This window comes from Pteropus vampyrus, unplaced genomic scaffold, assembly GCF_000151845.1.
Source record: "Pteropus vampyrus isolate Shadow unplaced genomic scaffold, Pvam_2.0 Scaffold1, whole genome shotgun sequence".
Lineage (NCBI taxonomy): Eukaryota > Metazoa > Chordata > Mammalia > Chiroptera > Pteropodidae > Pteropus > Pteropus vampyrus.
The window spans coordinates 32,833,666-32,854,680 of record NW_011888782.1 but is presented as its reverse complement, the minus strand read 5'-3'; the positions used below and the strand labels follow the sequence as shown (position 1 = coordinate 32,854,680).

The window sequence follows — 21,015 nt, the reverse complement described above, 5'->3', positions numbered from 1 at the left end:
TCTTCTATAAATCATGCCCAGAATAAAATTCATTATATAAACTAAAAATATATTCCATTTGATTAAAAGAATTTATCGCTTACATAAAAACCAGGAGGGGATACGATTAAATACTGATATAGATTTAATTTATCATTTATTTATTTTTCCAACTCCTTTTGATGTTTTGGTTGAAAAAAAATGCTCTGACTCTTTTATCTATGTAGAACCGCAAACCATATAGTTAACTTGCCTCTTCCTTTTGGACATAGATTATTTATAAATTACATTATATACATATATGTGTGTGTGTGTGTGTGTGTGTGTGTGTGTGTGTGTGTGTGTGTGTGTAGAACTATAAACTACATTTATAGTTCTGTCAAAGGCTCCAAAAATAAGGGGGAGTGGTGTTTTAAAAAGTAGATCGGAGAATAATTTATATAACACGCACCAATTTCTGCACAGATAACAGATCGATTCCAGTCTTCAGGCGTCTCATAGGTTGGAGAGTGCCTGTTTTAAACTACTTGATTTTTATGATTTCTGATCTTTCTTCAATGTCCTCGAGATTATCCTGAGAGTAGTACTACATAATCTTTTGAGTCAGTCTTTGTGATTGATGAAAGCTGTGTTCTATTCTTTCCACAAAAAAGGTTTGCAAACAATTTTAAGGGATTCACGGAAGCCCAGTTTAAGAACCCATCTTAAATATTTTCGATTACATCTCCCTTTAGTAAAATTATTTGAGCATGCATGCCCATATATATTATATTGATTATATGTATACTTATACATCTCAAAATATATATTTATTTTAAATAATATACATGTACTATTCCATCTGTACGTACATTAAAGAACATTTATTGAAAAATTAACTGTAAAAGAAAAGGAAAAACTAAAAATAATTATAAAGGAGGTCTGATATTTTCTCTTCACATCTCAGTGGATTGTGTTGTGTGCCATTTGGGGTACATCTATCTCTCTTAGAAACTTCTGCTCTGTTATATGTGCCAACTTTTGAATCTTTTTTTTAAAAAGTGACAACTTTGGAATCTTGAATTTAATCTCTATATTAAAGTCTCATTTTATTTGAAAACTTGTGGAAAATAGGAATTTTCTTAAGAGACTATGTTATCCCTTCAGTCTACGATAATTTTTAGGTTATTTACTGAATTCTTTTTAAACTTCACGATCCAATTTAAAGCCACTTAGTAGATTGAAAACAAGAATTTCTACATCCACAAAACAAGAATTTTTAATCCACAAACTGATGGTGAAATAAATAGTACTCCCCCCACCCCACAGATCAAACCCTTTCAATTCCATTGAAAGTCTCTGCTCTGGGGGTTAATTCCAAAAGAGAAGATTATCATAATCTATTCCCAGTCAGTGTTGTAATTGGAAAGATATTTTGAACTGTTTGCTTTTAATAATTTTTTCTTCACATTAAAAAGGATAGAGCCATTCTGGTTTTTCTTGTTTTCATTTCCTTTTCTCCAAAGGATGCTGACCTGTTAGATGTTGAGAGCAAACACTTTGAAGACCTGGAATTTCAGCAGCTTGAGCACGAGAGCCGTCTGGATGAGGAAAAGGAGAACCTGACCCAACAGCTCCTGCGTGAAGTGGCTGAATATCAACGGAACATTGTTGCTAGAAAGGTACTTTGCCAGGTGTCACTCAATGTAAAAAATCAAAATACACCCCTCGCTATGTGGCAATAATAATAATTAATATAGCTATAGCATGTGTCTGTCTACCTTTCTTTACATCTGAATAACTTTACATGTTTAATCGCATATCACATTTAGCAGTTTATGGAGCCTGCCATCTATATGCCAAATGGTGCTCCAAACTAGGTAAACTGAGACATGTTACAGTCATTACTACTTAATGCTGTAGATGCATCTATGAATAATCTATTTTCTTTTTTGCTTTTATGTGAAAACCAAGGCAGAGAAAATTTGAAATTTAGATATTTGTTTTGAATTACTTCCTCTTGCAATCATAGAAACTAAATTCAGAATAATTATATGAACGAAGCTTATTTGAGAATTTTCTGTGTCCATTGCCCAGTAGTTCTCAAAGCAGGGTGACAGCTTATCACCATTAGAAATAACCCCGTAGATTGTCATGCACATTACTGATGCCACCCCACCTCTAGCACCCAGACATCCAGCCCAGAATTCAGCTCTTGTTCCAGAATTTAGAATCACGTGCCAGCTCTGTGTACTATACCCATAAAATTGAGTGCAAGGAAGAGAAGGTGACCTCTTAAGCTCTCAGTTTAAATAAGAAATTCTATTGTTTTTTCCTATGAGGAGTCTCCCAAGATGATGTCAAAAATTCATTTATAGTCTAAAACAGGATTTCCTGTTGACTTCTGGGTTCTTCAAATAGGTTTTTGTCACTTGAACTGTATCGAGTAAAGAAAAGCCTTGAGTTTGGCAGGTCAAAGAAACTGCCTCACAGTCTCTGGGTAATAATCACCGCCCACCGTCAGTGAAAATGTGGTCATGTTATTCCAGCTGTAAACTTTTCTCTCTTTTGCAGGACACACTGGCAAACCTTTAAATGTCTAATGTGCATCTTTCTATGGTCATCTTTTTTTCCTCCAGGAAAAAATTTCCGCATTGAAAAAGCAAGCAAATCACATTGTTCAGCAGGCTCAGAGAGAACAGGACCATTTTGTGAAAGAAAAGAATAATTTAATAATGATGCTGCAAAGAGTAAGTATATTCTTTTGCAGCACCGTTTGCAATAAAACACAGATTTCAATTTGGAGAAAGCTGATTCCTTCAAAGCAGGTGTCTTTTAATAATGAATGGTGGCTTGTAATTTAAGAAAGATTTTTAATATACATTTTTTATTTAACCCTCCACAGTAATAAACTGAGGTTCTGAAAAAATTAACTGTAATTCAGAAAATAAGCAAGGATGTTTCCTTTATGCTATTCCATGGTATGAAAATCTAAACTATGGAAAATCTGTATGTTTCTGATTTTATTTTATTTTTTTAATTATATTTTTCTTCAAATAGGTAAAACATGTTCTGTTTTTCTTACAGCTGTCAAACATTTTGGCTCAGCTGCTCTGGTGTTTTGAACTCCTGTTATTTGTGTGTGGGTCTTCCCGGCAAGTGCCACATTGGATTCAGTTTAGACTAGGTGGCCTAAACCCCCACATGAATGACAAAATCATTCTCACCCAAGGGATCTTGTGCACATTACAGCACCTAAAGTGGCTACATGGAAAGGGATTCCTTTGCCCAAAATGCAGCTTAATTTCTTGATATGATCCCTAGTCTAATTTCAGGAATAAGGCACCAAAAGTTAAAGTTAATGAGGCTAATCTACTGCCTGAGCTTTACATGCAAGCCACTCTCTAGAAATATGACACTTGGGATCATGAAAATATGAGGTGGACCCAGAATGATGTGCAGAAAAAACCAAATCCAGAATGATGCATTAAAGTATGAGGCTGTACCATAGTCCTATGTAGAAGAGACGTAGCTGAGGTATTCCTGTCTTAGCTACTTTTAGTTTGAGAAGAGAGAGGAAAATTGATCCTTCACATAGAGTTATGAGTTCACATGAGGTTCCTCTGTTATCCACACCGATCCCTGACAGCTCTCCTCTTCTTGCTTTTCAGCACCTAGAAGTCTCTGAATGGAGCCATACTTTCTTTCTCTGTCTCCTGCTCTAGGGAAGAACTCTACTCCAGTGCCATTACCCTGCCCATCACTATTTATACTTGGCATACAGTATTGAATTAGATAATGTAACATGTAGTATTCAGGTAGTTTCTGAAATTTTAGCAAAAAAAAAAGCTCTAGGGATAGATTTTAAAAATGGGTAAGCACACTCATAGAAATACCATTTCCTAATTAAATTGTATAAAATATAATTATCTTGTAAAAATTGTGGTTCACAAGTCTTATTAGACTTTTTTCCCCAAATTGATCTATAAATACATCTCAATCCTGATAAAAATCTCAATTGACATTTTGTAGAAATTGATAAGTTGATGCTAAAATTTATAGTTGATTCTCATTATTCACGGATTCTGTATTTGTGATTTTGCCTCCTCACTAAAATTTGTTTAGCAGCTGAATCAATCAATACTTGTCATGCTGTCATTCATGGATATGCACGGAGTGGTGAAATTTTGAGTCACTTGACATGCAGGTCTCCTGATGAGGTTGAACAAGGCAATGCCTTCTTTTTTCAGCCTCTCGTATGATAAACGTGTCCTTTTTGTGGACTATTTAGTGCCATGTTTTCACGTTTTCGTGCTTTTTATTGGTGATTTTGTTGTGTAAAATGGCTCTCAAAAATAACACTAAAGTACTGTCTGGTATTCCTAAGAGCAAGTAGGCTGTGATGTGCCTTATGGAGAAAATGGGATGTATTAGATAAGTTTCATTCAGGCATCAATTATGTTTCTTTTGTCTCTAGTTCAATGTTTGTGAATCAAAAATATGTATTAAGTAAAATGTTTTTAAACAGAAACACACATAAAACAAAATTGCGTATTGATCAATTGCTGAAAATATTGTGACCAGAGGCTCACAGGAACCCAACTCTATAATTCCCGAGGAACAGTGGTTCAATATTTATTAATTCAGTGTTCATGACAATGTAATAGAACATTAACTTTGCAAATAATAAGAATTAACTGTATATAAAAATGCAAAGGGTATCATTTAGCCAAAACAACTTTGAATAAGAACAAAGTTGGAGGATTTATATGATTTCAAAGTTTACTATAAAGCTATTATAGTATTTAAAACTACTCATATGTGTGTGGTGCTGGCATACAAATAGACATAGATCAATGGAAACAAACAGAGAATCCAGAAATAGACCCACACATACACTGTCTATTGATTTTTTTTTTGACAGAGCCTCTAAGACAACCCTGTAAGGAAAGGAAAGTCTTTCCAACAAATGATGCTACACCAACTGGGTAAACATCGAAAAAAAGGAACCTCAACACCATCTATCCTCACACCATATGTATAAATTAATTTGAGATAGTTCATAGACCTAAACATAATAATTGAAATGATTAAGTTTCCAGAAGAAATTATAGGCGTGCAAGTGCACCTTCATAGCCTTGGAGGAAGCAAAGATTTCTTAAAGAGGAAATGACAAGGGACTGTAACTGGAATATATTAAAAAGTCATAATTCAATCATAATATATAAACGCCAAATAAATAATTTTTTTAAAAAAAAAGCAGTCAAAAGACTTGAACACAATCACTTTACAAAAAATCTATGAAGAGTCTGTAAGTCACATGAAAAAATACTCAACCTCATTAGTCATCAGGGAAATCTAAAGTTGACTAAGCTTAATAGATTTTGTGTTCCTTCAGGAAAAGGAAAATCTTTGTAATTTGGAAAAGAAATATTCCAGCCTCTCTGGGGGGAAAGGGTTTCCTGTCAACCCCAATACTTTAAAAGAGGTAAGCTATGATTTTACATGTGTGCTCATATCACCTTAGAAATCAAGAGATGTACCTCAGTTTTATGTGATTAGCTGAATTGGAAAAACATTAACTTAAATGACTTAAGAAAGCACTCAATACTAAGATAGCATTCCTGCCTTTTATTATTTATGCTTGGAGGATTTCCAGGATTATCTTTGTGTCTAATGCAAATGCACTCTGTGTGTGTGTGTGTGTGTGTGTGTGTGTGGACTTTATTTGACAATGACATTGTAGGTTAACTTGGAGTTTCAAAAAATTTAGGATCCAGATCAAGATTAGTCTTAAATTGTCTTCTTTACTTCCTGAAATTTCCTTTTTCAGTTCTTCCTCTTTCTTATTTTACTTCTTTTTCTCCTAAGTCTTACAGAACATGAAAATGGCCCTTAACATTCGAGAAGATAGTTTGGTTTCTTTCTTTTCTCTCTTTATTTTCTCCCAATGTTGTTTCTGCCGTTTCCCCCCTAAATTGGAAAGTTCTATTTACATTAAGCTATACATACTCTTTATCCCAAACATCCACTTTCCTCAGTCCGCATTACCACTCTTTCTCAAATATCTCTTTATAGAGCTACACTGCTATAATGGTAAATTATTTTAACTCTAATTTGGAAAAGTATATTCCTGACTGAGAAAGAAAATAGTTTTTTTTATTTTCTTAAAAGTGTTAAAGAAATCTTGCTTCTGCATAAACATTTGCATAATAATATAAAACCTGATTTATAAATTACTTTTAAAAAGACATCAGAATTAGGAATTCCTACATAGAAAGTATTGTACATGTGTGTGTGTAGATATGTGAAGTAAATGATCATCACATAATAGAAATGCCTAATGTGTACCTCAGAAGCATTTTATAAAGTATTTCTACAAAAGTTTGATCATGTCATTAAGTTTCAGAGTTTCTCTCCATTATTCAGAATACAGAGCTGGCAGATTCACTAAACTGAGGGGTTGTTAATGGAGTGTAGTAGAATAAGTTAATGTCAGTGAGGTGATCAGGGACCAGATCTTATAAGTCATATTAAAAGAATATGGTTTATGTTATGTGGCTATGAAGCCATTGAGTGGTTTTAAGCTGGTAGGTGACATCGTTTGATGTCCATTTGTTAAAATCACTCTGAGCTGCTCTGCTAGATTATAAGGAGTAGGAAGAAATGCTGGGAAACCAGTATGGCAGTGTTTGCAATAATACAAGCCAGAGATGCTGGTGGTTTGAATTCGAGCAATGGCAGAGAGAGAGAGAGAATTAGCTGGATATAGTTATATCTTGGAAGCAGAGCTGACAGTTATTTTTGATAGACTAGATGCGAGGATGAAGTAAATTAAGAGAGGTGTCAGGGAATGATGCCAGTATTCCAGTTTGAATAACGAGATGGATAGTGAGTACCTTTACTTGAGATAGGGAATACTGGGGAAAGGATAGGTTTAAGAGGGAAGATAAGCAGTTTTGATTCTGGGCTTAATGAGTTTGAAGGGCTCGTGGCATCCCATGAATTAAATAGTTTTCTCTTTATTTCTTAGCAGAAGAATAAAATCTTTCCTTTTCTATTTAAGAGTTGTTCTTTTTCTCTGCAGACTTCCTGGTGTCAAAAGGCCATTTTGCTTTTTGACTTATTTTTACCTGTCTGCAATTCTGATCTTTGCTGAGTAGCTATGTGTTCTCTTTCATAATTGGGAGCCAATTTTGACTCACAACATGTTTTGATTTTCTTTCTTCCTTTCTTTCTGTGTTTCTCTCTCTCTCTCTCTTTCTCTCTCTGTCTGTCTCTGTCTCTCTCTCTCTTTCTCTCCTCTGAAGGAGTGATGAATTTATATCTAACTCTTTTAAACAAGTCCCACATTTGACAAATGAAGTACATTTTTAAAGCAATTAATTAGGTTGTATGGTCTATGACTCATATAAAGAATCAAACCTTGATTTTGAAACATTCTACTATCAACTGAGCAAAGAATAACTCAAAGTTGTTACTCTTCCTTCTGATTTATTATCAAAGATAAAATGAAATTTGACAACCTAGCTGTCAACTTCTTATCTTCAATTTAATCTTATAAAACTTTACATAGTATCCATTGCCTTTATCTGAAATGCAAGACTATATTCAACAACCTTTTGATACCTCCAATTTATAAACAGTCAATTCCAGCTTTTGTCATAATTTAAATTCTTAGTAAAAAACCTCACTTACCAGCCTGGAATTTTTGTTTCACTGGCATAGTGATATCTTACCTTTCCTGGAGCAACCTTTTGAGAAATCGAGAGGCTAATAGAAAAACCCAAGTGTTAAATTTAACACTATTTTACTTTTTTAAAAAAGGTATTACTTTATACTCTTTATTCTTTTTTCATACTGTTTTATTGGTGTGGCGAAAATCATGATTGGTCTGTATGATTACTTTCCATGAAAATTTACAGCTGCCTTTTCTCAAATATAAATTCTAGAGTTTTGAAGAATATAAATTTCGATTCATGGATGTTTTCTCTAAGCTGAAGCTAGAACTGAATCATTGAATTTAGAGTAATTGGGAATTCTCTGTCCTGGGGGTAGAGTTGGGAGTTGGGTTAGTCACCTTCAATTGAAACACCCTGGAGTTGCAACTCCACCTTAGCGTGTGTGTGTGTGTGTGTGTGTGTGTGTGTGTGTGTCTTACTAGAGAAAACTCACAAGAGGCAGTGTAGTTTCTATTCTCATTTAGTTAAGATACCTAAGAGCTAGATTCCATTACAAATAAATTACTGTTTTATAAATGTCCGAGGGTAAAAACCAATAACACTCAGCTCACTTTTACTCACACTTTAATTTGTCAGCAAACAGAAGAAGAGGGCAAAATCTAAAAATAAGGTTCTTGAGTTAGAGTTAGTGATTACACTGTCAATTTTGTATCTCAGATTTTTGCTTGTGTGAGTATTCTAAATATTGTGTAGTGAAACCTCATTCTGTAAACAGAATGAATGTGAACGCCTCTGGGTATTTTAAAATAAAAAATATTGGGTTATTTATAATATAGTCCTCTTGATTTCACCAGAAAAAAATATTTTTAATGTTTGAAATATCATTTTTCAAGATTAAGCACTGTAAATCCATTTTAATTGCTGATGATTTCCTAATGAAACGTTTGATAATACCACAAATATCTGGCTGTGCCGCTCTAAGCTCACTCCATTGTACTGGAGCATTAATACTCTCGCATGCCTCAGCTCTTGCTTTCTTTGTGTTTAACTTCTGAATTCCTCCTTTTAGGGCTATATCAGTGTAAGTGAAATTAATGAGCCATGTGGCAATGCCACGAATCTATCCCCTTCCACTCAGTTCCCTGCTGATGCTGATGCTGTTACCACTGGGCCTACCACAGCTGTGCTGGTGAGCCAGCCACAAAATAAAGAGGTGTGTTGGCATGACATTTCATTCATTCACTGCTTTCCTCATGTCAAAAATTAACCCATGGTTAACTGAAAACGAGGGTGTGTATGACATGTATATGTCTGGTCGACGAGAGGGCCAAAGTGATACTGAATTTGAAAAACATATCAATTTGGAGGAACTGCTCTGCCAGTTATACTAGAAATCATGAATATATGTTACAGAGAGGATCACTAGGAGAAGTAAGTTCAGAAAATTAAACTCTATGTCATAGCACTCTCACCCGATCTAGTTTTCTTAGAAACCAAAAGTCTTTCTATAATTGTTGGTTTAATTCACCTTTCCAATCTGACTTTGTTTTCTATTATGTTTTTCAGCATGATTTTTTAATGTTATGCCTTTTTAAAACATCTGGCACATAATAGTAAATGAAAATACGTTCTACTGATCCAAGTTGTTTGAAGGGTGGGGTTTTAACAAGTGGCTAAATGCAAAGATACTACCCATCATTTGTGGCTACTTGATTAAAATATAAGAAAACAGAATAATCAGATTATTGATTTCATTTCTTTGTCATATTCTTTCATTTCATCTGGACACATTTTTCTTTCTCCTATAAAGCAAAGATCACCTGTCTGTTCTGGATCTATGTTTCCTTCCACACTTTCTCCTCATCCTATCACTCAACCTCCATCAGCCCCTTGGCCTGAAGTCACGGCTCCTTCTGTCGATCCTTTCCCTTTAAATGACACACCTCCTCCTCTACCAGCTAAGAAACACAGAAGGCAGCAGCAGCAGGATCAACAGGTAATTAGGAACTGAGGAACTGGTGTTCAGAGTTTGGAAATTTGATCTTGACACCAAAGTTACTCAGGTGGAATCTTTTCTTCAACTTTTCCAAGTGTATTTTTTAAAAAGACAAAGTGCATACTCCTTTGCTGTTTGCTTTGTTTTTTAATGGACATTTAGTATGTTATGAGGTTGTTGGGAGTGTTATAAGATTTGAGTCCTTGATTGTCTTCTCCTGGCTTTTGATATGTTTGAGCACATCCTCATGCTTCAGTTCCCATTCAAGCAAAATATTGCACAATAATAATCATCATTTCCATAAAATCCATGGCATAAAAAGTTGCTGTGTCAACCATAATAATAGACATCATTCCTTTGCTATGTGTCAAACTTTGCTAAACATTTTACAAATAAATATCTCATTTCTTCCTTCTAACAATCCCATGAAATAAGAACTCCATGTTGACATTTAGGTAACTGAGATTCAGTGTAGGTAAATATTTTGTTCAAGGTCACCCCATAAGAAGTGCATTTGTCTTATAGAACAGTTTTTATTGACCAAATTTTTAAATAAATGATTTATTATTCTTAATGTTGCCCTCCTTTTACTACATTCAGTGCATATTCATGCTCGAGTATTAAAAAATCTATTTTGAGGCTACTTCCAACTATGATCAAATTCCTGTATGAATTTGGCCTTAGAAGACCTTAAAGAGTCATAGTCACTAGATTCCCAAAGTAGGTGAGCCCTGCTGTGCTATGCCCAGCCCTTAAATTTCTTGAAGGTGCCTTTACTATCTATTACTTTTTGTGAAAGGACTGTATCTTCCCACTACCTTATGTTAATAAATATTAGCTAGTGTAAGTAGATAATCGTAAAGTTAAAATGCAGATATTTTTCATGATTGGCATGTATGAAGATTGATAATCAATTTGGTAACTCAAATTTGCATGAATTTTTACACATTTCAAAAGCCTGAACTTAGTATAAAAATGATCAGACCTAAAGAACCTTTAATTAGGAAATATCTTTACTATTGAAGACATTTTTTTGAGGGGCCAAGAAAAATTTGGGTAAAATCTCGCCTTAGAAATCTAAAAAAAAAAAAAAAGGAAATAATCAACAAGAAAATTTTTTAATGTGAGGGATTACTTCAGGGACTTCTTGGCCAAGAGCTCTTTTAAATAAAAGAATAACCTATATGGAAACATTATGTGGATTTGGAGTGTGTTTATGTGATTGAAATATTATTCCAACTTTAAAACAGCTCCCCTGTTTACTCGCTCTTTCTCTTCATCTTCTTCCTTCTCCCTTTTCTTGTTCTCCTCACACTGGGATCTGTGCCACCACACAGAACTGTCCAGACAGACAAGGGGAGAAAATGCTTACTTGCTTTGTCCACTGGCTGTTCCGCCATCCACATGGCGACCATCATAATAATTTGTAAGTTGTCCTGAGGCCCCAAGGCAGCAGGCACTACTATGAGAGTGAAAGGTGGATTTTTTGTTTGTTTGTTTCTAGGATCAGTAGTAAATTCTCTTAGTGTCTGTGTATCTTACCAAATGCTAGCCCAAGCCTGTGAACACAAGTATAAGGTGAATTATTTTAATTCTGTTAAAATTCCCAAACTTCTTTGTAAATACTTCTTAATTACTTCTTAATTACTTCAGTGACCAGTTTCAATTAGTCAAGTTTTGCTATTCTGCTTTACATTTGCATTTAAAGCACTTTAGAAGTCTGGAAGAAAGGAAAAAACAGCATAAAGAAGGCCTCTATCTGAGTGACACTTTGCCTCGAAAGAAAACCACACCTTCCACATCCCCACATTTCAGCAGTGCTACCATGGGGAGAAGCACCGCCCCAAAGGTAGGACATGGGAAAACCATGGGCTTCGCATTCAGGGAGTCTTCTTGTCCTTATGTTGACTGATGTCCAAAGGTCCTTAAAGAAAAGGCTAAATAATAAACCATTAAATTTGCTTGGTGAGCGGATGTTATAACTAAATTGCATATTCTGTCTTATTCAGAGGACATTTTGAATTGTCCTCAGGGACCTAGGTGGTCCAGGGTATTTTCTATCACCACCGCACAAGCAGTAGGTGGCGTTCACTTACATGACAGACTCCCGTGGCTGCATCCCAGATTTGCAAATTGGAGAATATAAGCTCTGATTTTCAGGAGTGATTGCAATAAATATTTATTGAGTCATGTCAGAGCCTGAGAGCTTTATGTGGGTTGTCTTATTTTAAATTCCATCAACACTATTCAGTAGAGGAACTAATTGTTATCCCTATTGTACATATGGATAAACTGAGGTATAAAGAAGCTAACTGACCAGCCCAAGTGTCTTCAGCTGTTCAGCAGTGAAGCTGGAATACGAACCCACGTGGTCCAACACCTAAACCCTAATTCACGTTCTGCCAACATGCCTGATGAGTCATTGCAGGAAGAGGAGGAGAGGCAAATGAGGAGTTTCTGAGTGGGGCAGGCATTTGGGCCCTTCCTTTGTTTTAATCTATTTTATAATCTTGTGTTCCAAGAATGTCTTACATAAGAGATTTTGCTATTAAAGAGAGTGATAAATTGCTGGAGTAGTTTATAGGTTTCTCCAGTTTTCAGCCTACTGGATAACTGGGGATAGATGGAAACTGGTGTACCTGTTACAGGGTAGATCTCTGTCCTGGTGCATGATGTGCATGCGTTCTTGCCCCTGCATCTGCCCTCTCTGCTCCTTGTGCATGAAGAGCTCTAAGTTTTTCTCTCAGGTGGTTTTGGACACTGTTTCCCCATTTTTTGGAGTTGCTGCCACTGGAAGAATTGCTGTGATGTGGAAACTTCCATGGAGCTCCTTGGGAGGAATGGTGACTGGCTTTTACCATTGAGCATCCACAAACTGGACAAAAGACCTCTTCGCCTTCTGCGCTTAGATAGGAGTTACAGAAATAGGGAAATGGTCATGTCCCCAAGGACTGTTTTGGCCTGTAGTTTGCCTGAAGTTTTTCCTCCTGGTTCTCACAGGCTCACTTGCCCCTGGGACAAAGCAACAGCTGTGGCAGCGTGCTCCCTCACTCACTGGCAACGATGACCAAAGACTCAGAGTCTCGGAGGATGCTCAGAGGTATGTACCTTTTAAATCAAGTATCATGTATTTTGTTAAGCATTGTAAGTCCCCAGAGAGAGAGAGGGAGAGCAACAATGAGGATCATTAAAGAGGAGATCAAGCAAAGTCCTCAGTTCTACTCTTCATGTGTCCCCTTTGAGGAGAGATATGTATATCCTTATTGTTGTACTAAGGTAACTTTTCCTATATATGTATGTGTCTGGTATGTTTTAAATATTGTACTTCATAAATTCAATAGACTTCTGAAACCAGCAAGGGCCCTAGAGAATTACTATCCTTCCCATTTAATAGGTAGAAAGAAAAGAGAGCCTGCCGAGATGCAGAGAGATCACTAAGCACTTAACTATGTCGCCTACCTGATTTGTGACTGAACCACTGTGTTGAACCATGTGCTAAAGACTCACTGAGCTGACACGTAAATAGAGCGCTAGTGGCCCAGGACAGAATTCTTTTAGGCTTTTTAATGTGGTTTGAGCTTTTATGCTATGTGGTTATTAGGTTTCAGGTAGACTTTGATTCTCAACAAGTTTTATTTCTTTGTAAAAATGCATTGCATTTATAATGGAGTTCCCAAATAGTCTTTGTGGGGCTACAATAAATTGCTATAATGCAGTTCCAGGGGTGAGCTTCTCAATGAGAAGATTAGATTTACTGTGTTAATAGAGTCATTTAGGTCAACAACTTACATTGACCCTCAGTTTTGAGCAGGCATGGTACTAGAGACCAAGAATGCCAATGAATGACATGATCCTTGCCCTTGAAATGCTTATAGTCTAGTGAGGAAGAAAGGCCCATAACAGATGATTTCAATAAAATGTGGTAAATGCAGTGATGGAAGTATGCCAGCATGTAAATTTGGATGCTGATAGACGAATGCATTTGGCCCTTAAATGCATTTATGCATTGTGTGTTTGAAGCCTTTTCTTCCAAGCTGGCTGTGATTCAATTCTGACTGCTCAACCTCTCTAGCAGTGGTACCAGGGGGATGAAGTTTTCTATCAGAAAAAAAAAGAAAAGTTATTATATAGACATTTCAGTGTATATACACATATGTATGTATGTATATGTAATGTATATATGTATGTGTATAAGTTGTGTGTGTGTATATATATCACTTGAATGAGGTTTCTGAATCATTACTAGAAGTGATTTAAGAGTTAATAGAGGCTATAATAGTCAAAAGAGAGGTTCATAATATATGATAGGTTTATAATGTTAACATTTAAATCAAATACATTTGATTGAACTTCTCTTATTTTCTTTATTTTAATTTCTTAATAAGCTAAAAATATTTCTGATGATTTATAAATAATAAACATATATGAGTATATTTTGGCTGTCATTTATTACGTTCATTTGCGGGTCAAGTCTATGTTCTAGTGCAGCATTTTTCTGTGATATTTATAGACTTCTTTTTAAATGAATTTTCCCACTGGCTGAAGGCATCAAAGCTTGGATTGGCCCCAACACTGTACTTTATGTTGAAAGTATTTTCTTAAAACAGACAGTAAGAAAAACTAGACCTTTATACTAAGTGAATGGATTTATAAAAATCAAGAGTGTTAACATTATCATGTAAGAAAATTCTTGTGAGAGTATGGTATAACTGAAGGAATGTTTGATCTCAATATTGCTAATCTCTGTTTTCCCCTCACATAATGGGAATCCACATGCTGGATTCATACAGGAAAACTGAACCAATTCCCTGAGGTCACATTAGGGACGGACCCTCTGAAAAATATGTTCTCTTTGACCTTTTTGCCCTGGTTCTTCACTGGCAGGTCTTTTGTACACTCTGGAAGATGGCAGCTTTAGTCTTGTCCTACTGCAGCTCTAAAATGGTGTTCCTTAAAGAGTTTGTGGTGCTGATGAGGCGGCTTCTGAGGAAATAGAGAACCATAATATGCGTTGATCCAAGCAGCGGGTGTGATGTGTCTTGTGAGGCCCACCTGCCTCCCTTGGCTCCTCCACCCAGAGGAAGAGGGGCCAAGGACTGCAGTGGTTAGAGCCATAGCTGATCGTAAAACTGGCAGGATTTTCTGCTAAGCCCATACTGGTGGCCCACAATGACCAGAAGGGATGAATCACAATTTCATTTAGAATTGTTTCACTAGCACTTGTTGGCTTCGTTAAAATAGCAAACACAAGTAAAATGCCATGCTTTTGGAAAAGTTGGATATAGCTCATTTAATAGATCTTATCATTTTTCTTGACTTTAACACAATTAACTTAAATGAACTATTTTTTTGCTGCTTATTCATAATGGATGCATCAAGGACCATGGTGTAAGTATAAGCCTTCCTTCAACCAGCACCATTTAAATAGAACTGACCATGGGAATCATGCAAACGAAGATCTCTGAGAGCAGAGTTTAAAGCAGAGAGCCCAGGAACTTGGCTCTTAGAGTTGTAATGGTTATTGGCTTTTGTACAAATTGTGAACTATTGCTTTGGAAGCTTTAGCATGAATGAAATTTTTATCCTTTTGTCTTCTGTTCAATGCAGGAAAGTCCAAGAAAGGTATGACAATCTTCTTTGTGTGGTGTTTTGTTTCTACCAAATAGTGAAAAGTCATTGTGAAGTCATCTTTAAGAAATGATCAGATTTAAAATTATACAATGGTGAATTTTTAGTGTAATGCATATTTCTTTTACACAATAGAGAAAAATTATTGCACATTTGCTAGAAACACAATGCTGGGTGCAGCTGCTGTTCATTCAGAGGCAGCTGCATGACCCTCTTTGTTTTGTTTTGTTTTGTTTTGTTTTTTATGACAAGGTCAGACCATGCAGGAAACATGAGTGCTTTGGAAACATTGTTTTGTAAGACTTAGGATCTAGATTAGATAAAGAAAAGAGTGGGCCTTGTGATGTGTGTAGGATAAGTATAAAACATGAGGTTGCTCCTTTATAAAGGCCAGGTATAAATAGAGCAGGCTATGTTGTAGGAGTATGGAAGGATTTAAGGGGCTCCTACTTAATCATTTTATTTGAGCCTATTTTATAAGAAAGATTTAGTGTAGAATGAAGGACAGTTTAAATGACTGGCTCGAATAAAATGCTTATTACTGTGGCTAGCTGGTAGAGATGTAGGATGTTAGAGGATTGACTTGTTATAAAGTTTGATGGACGCCGCTTCAAATAATTGAATGGCATTTTACAAACCTTAGCTCTTCAAAACTATTTGTCGCTGTCTGCTTGAAAAAAAGAATTGTTTGATAGATATAATGTTGTTTTTGTTCTCCCTGTTTTCTGGTTGACCGATATGTGTGAAAGGTATTTTTTTTTTTCTGTAACAATTTCTTTTTTTTGCCTAAGTGTATGCATGTGTCATAAACTTATTGTTTTGTTAACTTCTTGAATTCTTCCCTATAAACTCAAATTTAATCTAAAAATGTGAACATTTCACTTGTCAATCTGGTATTGTTACTAACGCCGTCAGTGATTGCATGTTGGAAGAGTTGTATATTTTCTCTGTTCCCTTGTCATCCTTTCTGATCTTGTATCTTTTTTCCCATTCTCTATCATTCTCTTCCTGACTTGTCTCGTATCTTCATCTTCTCGCTGTGGACTGTGGTTAGGAAGAATGAATTTCTCAGCAGGTGAGCTATGAAAGGCTAAGTTACCAAAAATACTAATTGATTTTATCCTCTTAAACCCAAGTTATAATTTTAAGTCATCTCATTTTCTATATTGAGGCCTAGATAATAAGTTTAAAGTACATAACACACATTTAAAAAACATTGGCAAGACTATATATATTCCACAGTGGTTAACTCACAAAGGACTTTACAGGTCCAATTAGCCAGAATTCACAGAGACTGGCATTAAAAATAATAATAAGTGGGCCTTGCACATGCAAAATATTGGCTCTCCCATGGTGGTGAAGAGAGTTGAGTTGGTTTGAGTTACCTGAATATGCTATACTTAGCAATCAGCCTCAGATAGTATCAAGTCTCACTTTATAAACCTTATAAAATACCCCTTTACACAACTATTTTTGTCTTGATAGAAAAGATTTAGAGCATTTACAAGACCCTTTCTACTTTTCGGTTGCTGTCCCACTGCTGAATGTTATTCTTGCTACATAACTTAAAAACAAAACACGTAGACTCAGAAGTTGGTAAAGTCTCTTTTTTCCTAATCCACTTAAGTTGCCTCACCTCAAACAGTAAATGCACTCTACTTTCTTACTGAGCCACTAATTTAGTTTCAGTTTATAGATAAGAAACTGTATTCATTAAATGACTTCCTTTCATGACATCCACACACTAATAAATAAATGGGGATTCTGTGATGAATGGGACATGTGTGTGCCCTCCCTGATAAAGAACGCCTATTGAAGTGCTGCTTCACTGCACCAGCACTTCCCCTTGGGCCTCCTACCAGGGTACCCTCCTTGGTCTCCTCCTCTCCTGGGGTGTTTCCTCTACTGAAAGTACTTATCCCTGTGGATGACCAGGCCAGAGCCTGAATCCAAAACCAGCTCTTTGGACTCACAGCGGTACAATCCCAGGGTCACAACCTTATTTGTAATTGCAGGGCTAACTCGTTTCATTAGAATTGTTCAGGAGGGATGAAGCTAGGCCAGGTGACATTTGAGTTCTTCATGATCAGTGAAGTGTTGCCTGTGGGGAGAGAGGAGCCTCTCCATGAGGTTGATTTTTCCACTGACATTGATCCACAAAAAACAAAAATCCTGTATGGGGAAATATATGCTCATTAGCAGCAAGCTTTTTCATTTAAGTTGTCATGAAAATGTAAGGCTTATTTTACCACCAGAATGATGGAAGATTCTCTGAGACATAGAGCCAAACCTCAACAAAATAGTGAGGTAATCTGGGGAATTTATGTGCACAATCCTTAGCACAGTACACCTTGTCACACAACTGTCCCTTGTGCCTACATCTGAAAATTCTGAGTCATTTTAATTTACTGTCTACCTTACATGAAAGTGGCAAGATCTTTTTCTTATTCTGTGATACTTTCAAAAAAAAGAAATCCAGGAAGATCTGAGGAGCAGGTGTTTTAGGAAGAAATATACTTACCCTCTTTTCTTTTTTCTTCAAGAAAATGTTAGTTGCATCATAGGAATTAACTTTTCCTCATCATGAAAAACTGAAGGGGAAGTGGGGGTTGTGGCCCATGTCATTGCCAAGGACATAATTCTTGTATGTTTTAAATTACATGACTGTTTTTTAGGGATTTGTTTTTTATACTCAAACAAAGAAATCTCTTTCACATAGTTGGTGTCAATGTGGAAGTATTCTTTGCCAACTAGTCCTTTTTGAATCCTAAAGAAAGATACATGTATGACCTTTTCAAATAATTTCTGATTTTTTTGTCCCATTCTTTTCATAATGAATAATTGGAAACTATTTAAAAGGAGCGATTAGTAATTCCAAAGATTCAAATATCAAAGTTAAATATTTGAGTAATGAATTGTTTTGCCTTTATACGTGTGTGTGTGTGTGTGTGTGTGTGTGTGTGTGTGTATAAGCATATGCTCCATGTTTATGCCTCCATTGGCTTTATTTATGCTTTATGCATTAATTGTTACAATTAATGACATTCTGTCTAAATTCCAATTGTGTGCATTTATATTTTGCATCTTCTCTTAGCTAAGTGATATGTAGCTTTTACATATATATGTCTAAGTATTGGTGTTTACAACATCTAATTACAGTTTGTATTGAGGAAACTGGTTTTCTCAGAAATACCTTAATCTGAACTAACATATTTTCACTTAATTATCTAAAAGTGCTCCAAATACTAATGGCATGAAAATTCCTCATATAACTACAATCACTTCACAGTAACTTTGGTGTATGACGCATTGTTAAAGTATTATGGATGTGGCTTCTGTTTTTAAATGGAAATGTTTAATCAACAGCAGAGGAAGCTGTCTGGAATCACTTGCCTTCTCTCACCCTCTTGCCTGCATTTTGGCCATTTCATTACTAATTAAAAGCCTGTTGAAAGGTAGTCAGAGCACAAAAATAGAGGCAAAATGTAAATGGTCCAATTGTAAACTCTTAATAGGCCTGATAGTAAATTTACTCAGGGAGAAAGAGATTGCAAACCACGGTACTAGCTAGAGCAACATCTTTTTAGTGATTTGAGGAATTTGCTTATCAGTATGATCCCTGTTTCATGAGTATATCATACATAGAAAATTAAAAAAGAAAGAATAATTCAATCTATGATGCCCGAAATCAGCTACCGGAGAGAAAGCCATAGCAATAACACAGAGCAGAGCCATGACCTAATGTGCAGCTGGCCAAGTACCAGGGTAAGGAAAACACCTCTTATTAATGGTGCCAAATGATACAGTTCCCACTTTGTCATATGGTCATTCTCACCAGCTAGCGGAAGGCTGATGGTGAAGGTGGAAAAAAAGAGAGCTATGTGTAATAGATCTTTGAACAATGATGTTTTGTTGTAACATTTATGAGATGCTATAGAAACTTAATTCTTTATATCAATTAGCCTGTGGTAAAATTGGTGTTCTTATGCATCATTTCACCACAGTTCCAAGAATCTATCAATGATATTAAGTGAGGACTTACTGTATATACAGTAATTAGGAGAAGTACAACCATCGAAAGAATTGTTGACTCTAAATGTTTTAAATAAGTTATTGGTGAACAAGGGAAATTGAAAAAAAAATGAGAAAAATGTGCCGTTTGGCTCTTAACCAGATTAAAAATATTAGTGATGATGAGTTAGAGACAAGTTTCTCAAATCCTACACCTAGGTGATCCACGTGCTCTTTTATGACTAGATCAAGTATCTCTTAAATTTGAATATCATGGAAGAGGGGACTGCCCTAAGATGCTAGTATTACTTATTAGTAGGAGTCATCTTGCCATCACTTGAACCCAGCCATTTTTAGAGGAATCAGGGCCTTTAATTATGTTTCTGTTTTGGTTTTCTTGTCTGTCTGTGTGTGCTGATGTATTATTCTCAATTGTGCAGAGATGTGGGAATGGCATAGGAAAGTGTCAAGTGATCTGCTAACAAAAAGAGATCACTCACAAGACCACTTCTTTGAAACTCTTGCTTGCACTGAGCATGATGCTGTTTCTTTGATCTTTTTGGCTTCAAAACAAATTAGACGAAGGGCCAAGTTTTATAGGCAGATGTTTTGGGTTGCTGTTTTGAGTCTTATAAGATCTAAGACTGAAAAATGAGGCATACTAACATATTTATGGCTCTTTCATTAGGGTATAATCACCAACAGATGAGTGAAGGACAAAGGCAGAAATCTTCTGAATTTTACAACCGCACAGCATCTGAATCAAATGTCTACTTGAACAGTTTCCACTACCCAGATCACAGTTACAAGGACCAGGCCTTTGATACTTTGAGCCTAGACAGCTCTGATAGTATGGAGACCAGCATCTCTGCTTGCTCACCTGACAATATCTCCAGGTAAGATTTATTTGTAGGTAAGGTTTCGGGTTTGGAGAAGTACCTGCTGATTTCCAAAAGTAAAGACATCAATTTGGGGTAATGTATATGGATAAGCCCAAATTTCTGAGATATAAAGGATCTCTAATGCAGAAAAAGGTTGCATGTCATGGTGGCCTTTAAAGGTAATTTCTTTGTATCCTGTGTGACTTAGCCAGTCAGACATCATATAATCCATTTTTCTCATTTATTTTTTTACATTGGAGTTCACGTGTATACTGTGCTTAAAATTAATTTGCTTCATTAGGACTGCTTTTGATTAAATAAAGAAAATTTTCCAATGATAGAATAAGAACTTCGAAGTTTCCTTACCCTTTTGTCTCATTAAAAGGGAGGCTTTAGCTGTTCTGCATATTAAAATTTTTGTAAGGATTTAACCATTCATATTTGTGTTCTTCATACTTTAAGGCAAGCAAAGGTGGTTTTATGGAATCATGGCTAAAGGCACATCTAAAATATAAATCTAGTCATGGTATTCCTTCTCTTCAAAAGCTTTGATGATGCCCTACTACCATTTGATTAAAGTCAGACTCTGAGCCTGAGCGTGGCGTTCTAGATCCAGCCCAACTTCCCATTCATTCTCTCTCTTCCTCATACATCTCACAGAACTTCTTATTAATTGACAGGGGAATGCATTCTCAGATCTCTGTGCCTTTGATCATGTTGGTCCTAGCCCGGGAATCACATAGTTTGTTCATTCAATCATTTATAGGCTCCTTCATTCCACAAACACTTAAAAATTCTGTACAGTTAGCAGCAGGCTGGAGTTGGCTCATACTGGCTGGCAAGTGCCAAATGTGCACAT

The 21,015-nt window shown here is 35.9% G+C and overlaps 1 protein-coding gene across 1 annotated transcript in view; it reads left to right on the top strand.

The window, feature by feature from the left end:
* Window positions 1-21,015, top strand: part of PHLDB2 (pleckstrin homology like domain family B member 2) — a 111,848-nt gene that overhangs the window by 73,612 nt on the left and 17,221 nt on the right. The window contains exons 7-13 of the mRNA XM_011355526.2: window positions 1,485-1,640; window positions 2,598-2,708; window positions 5,357-5,446; window positions 8,710-8,853; window positions 11,345-11,485; window positions 12,637-12,736; window positions 19,964-20,171. Of these exons, the coding sequence (XP_011353828.1) occupies window positions 1,485-1,640; window positions 2,598-2,708; window positions 5,357-5,446; window positions 8,710-8,853; window positions 11,345-11,485; window positions 12,637-12,736; window positions 19,964-20,171 (950 nt within the window). The remainder of the gene's footprint in view (window positions 1-1,484; window positions 1,641-2,597; window positions 2,709-5,356; window positions 5,447-8,709; window positions 8,854-11,344; window positions 11,486-12,636; window positions 12,737-19,963; window positions 20,172-21,015) is intronic.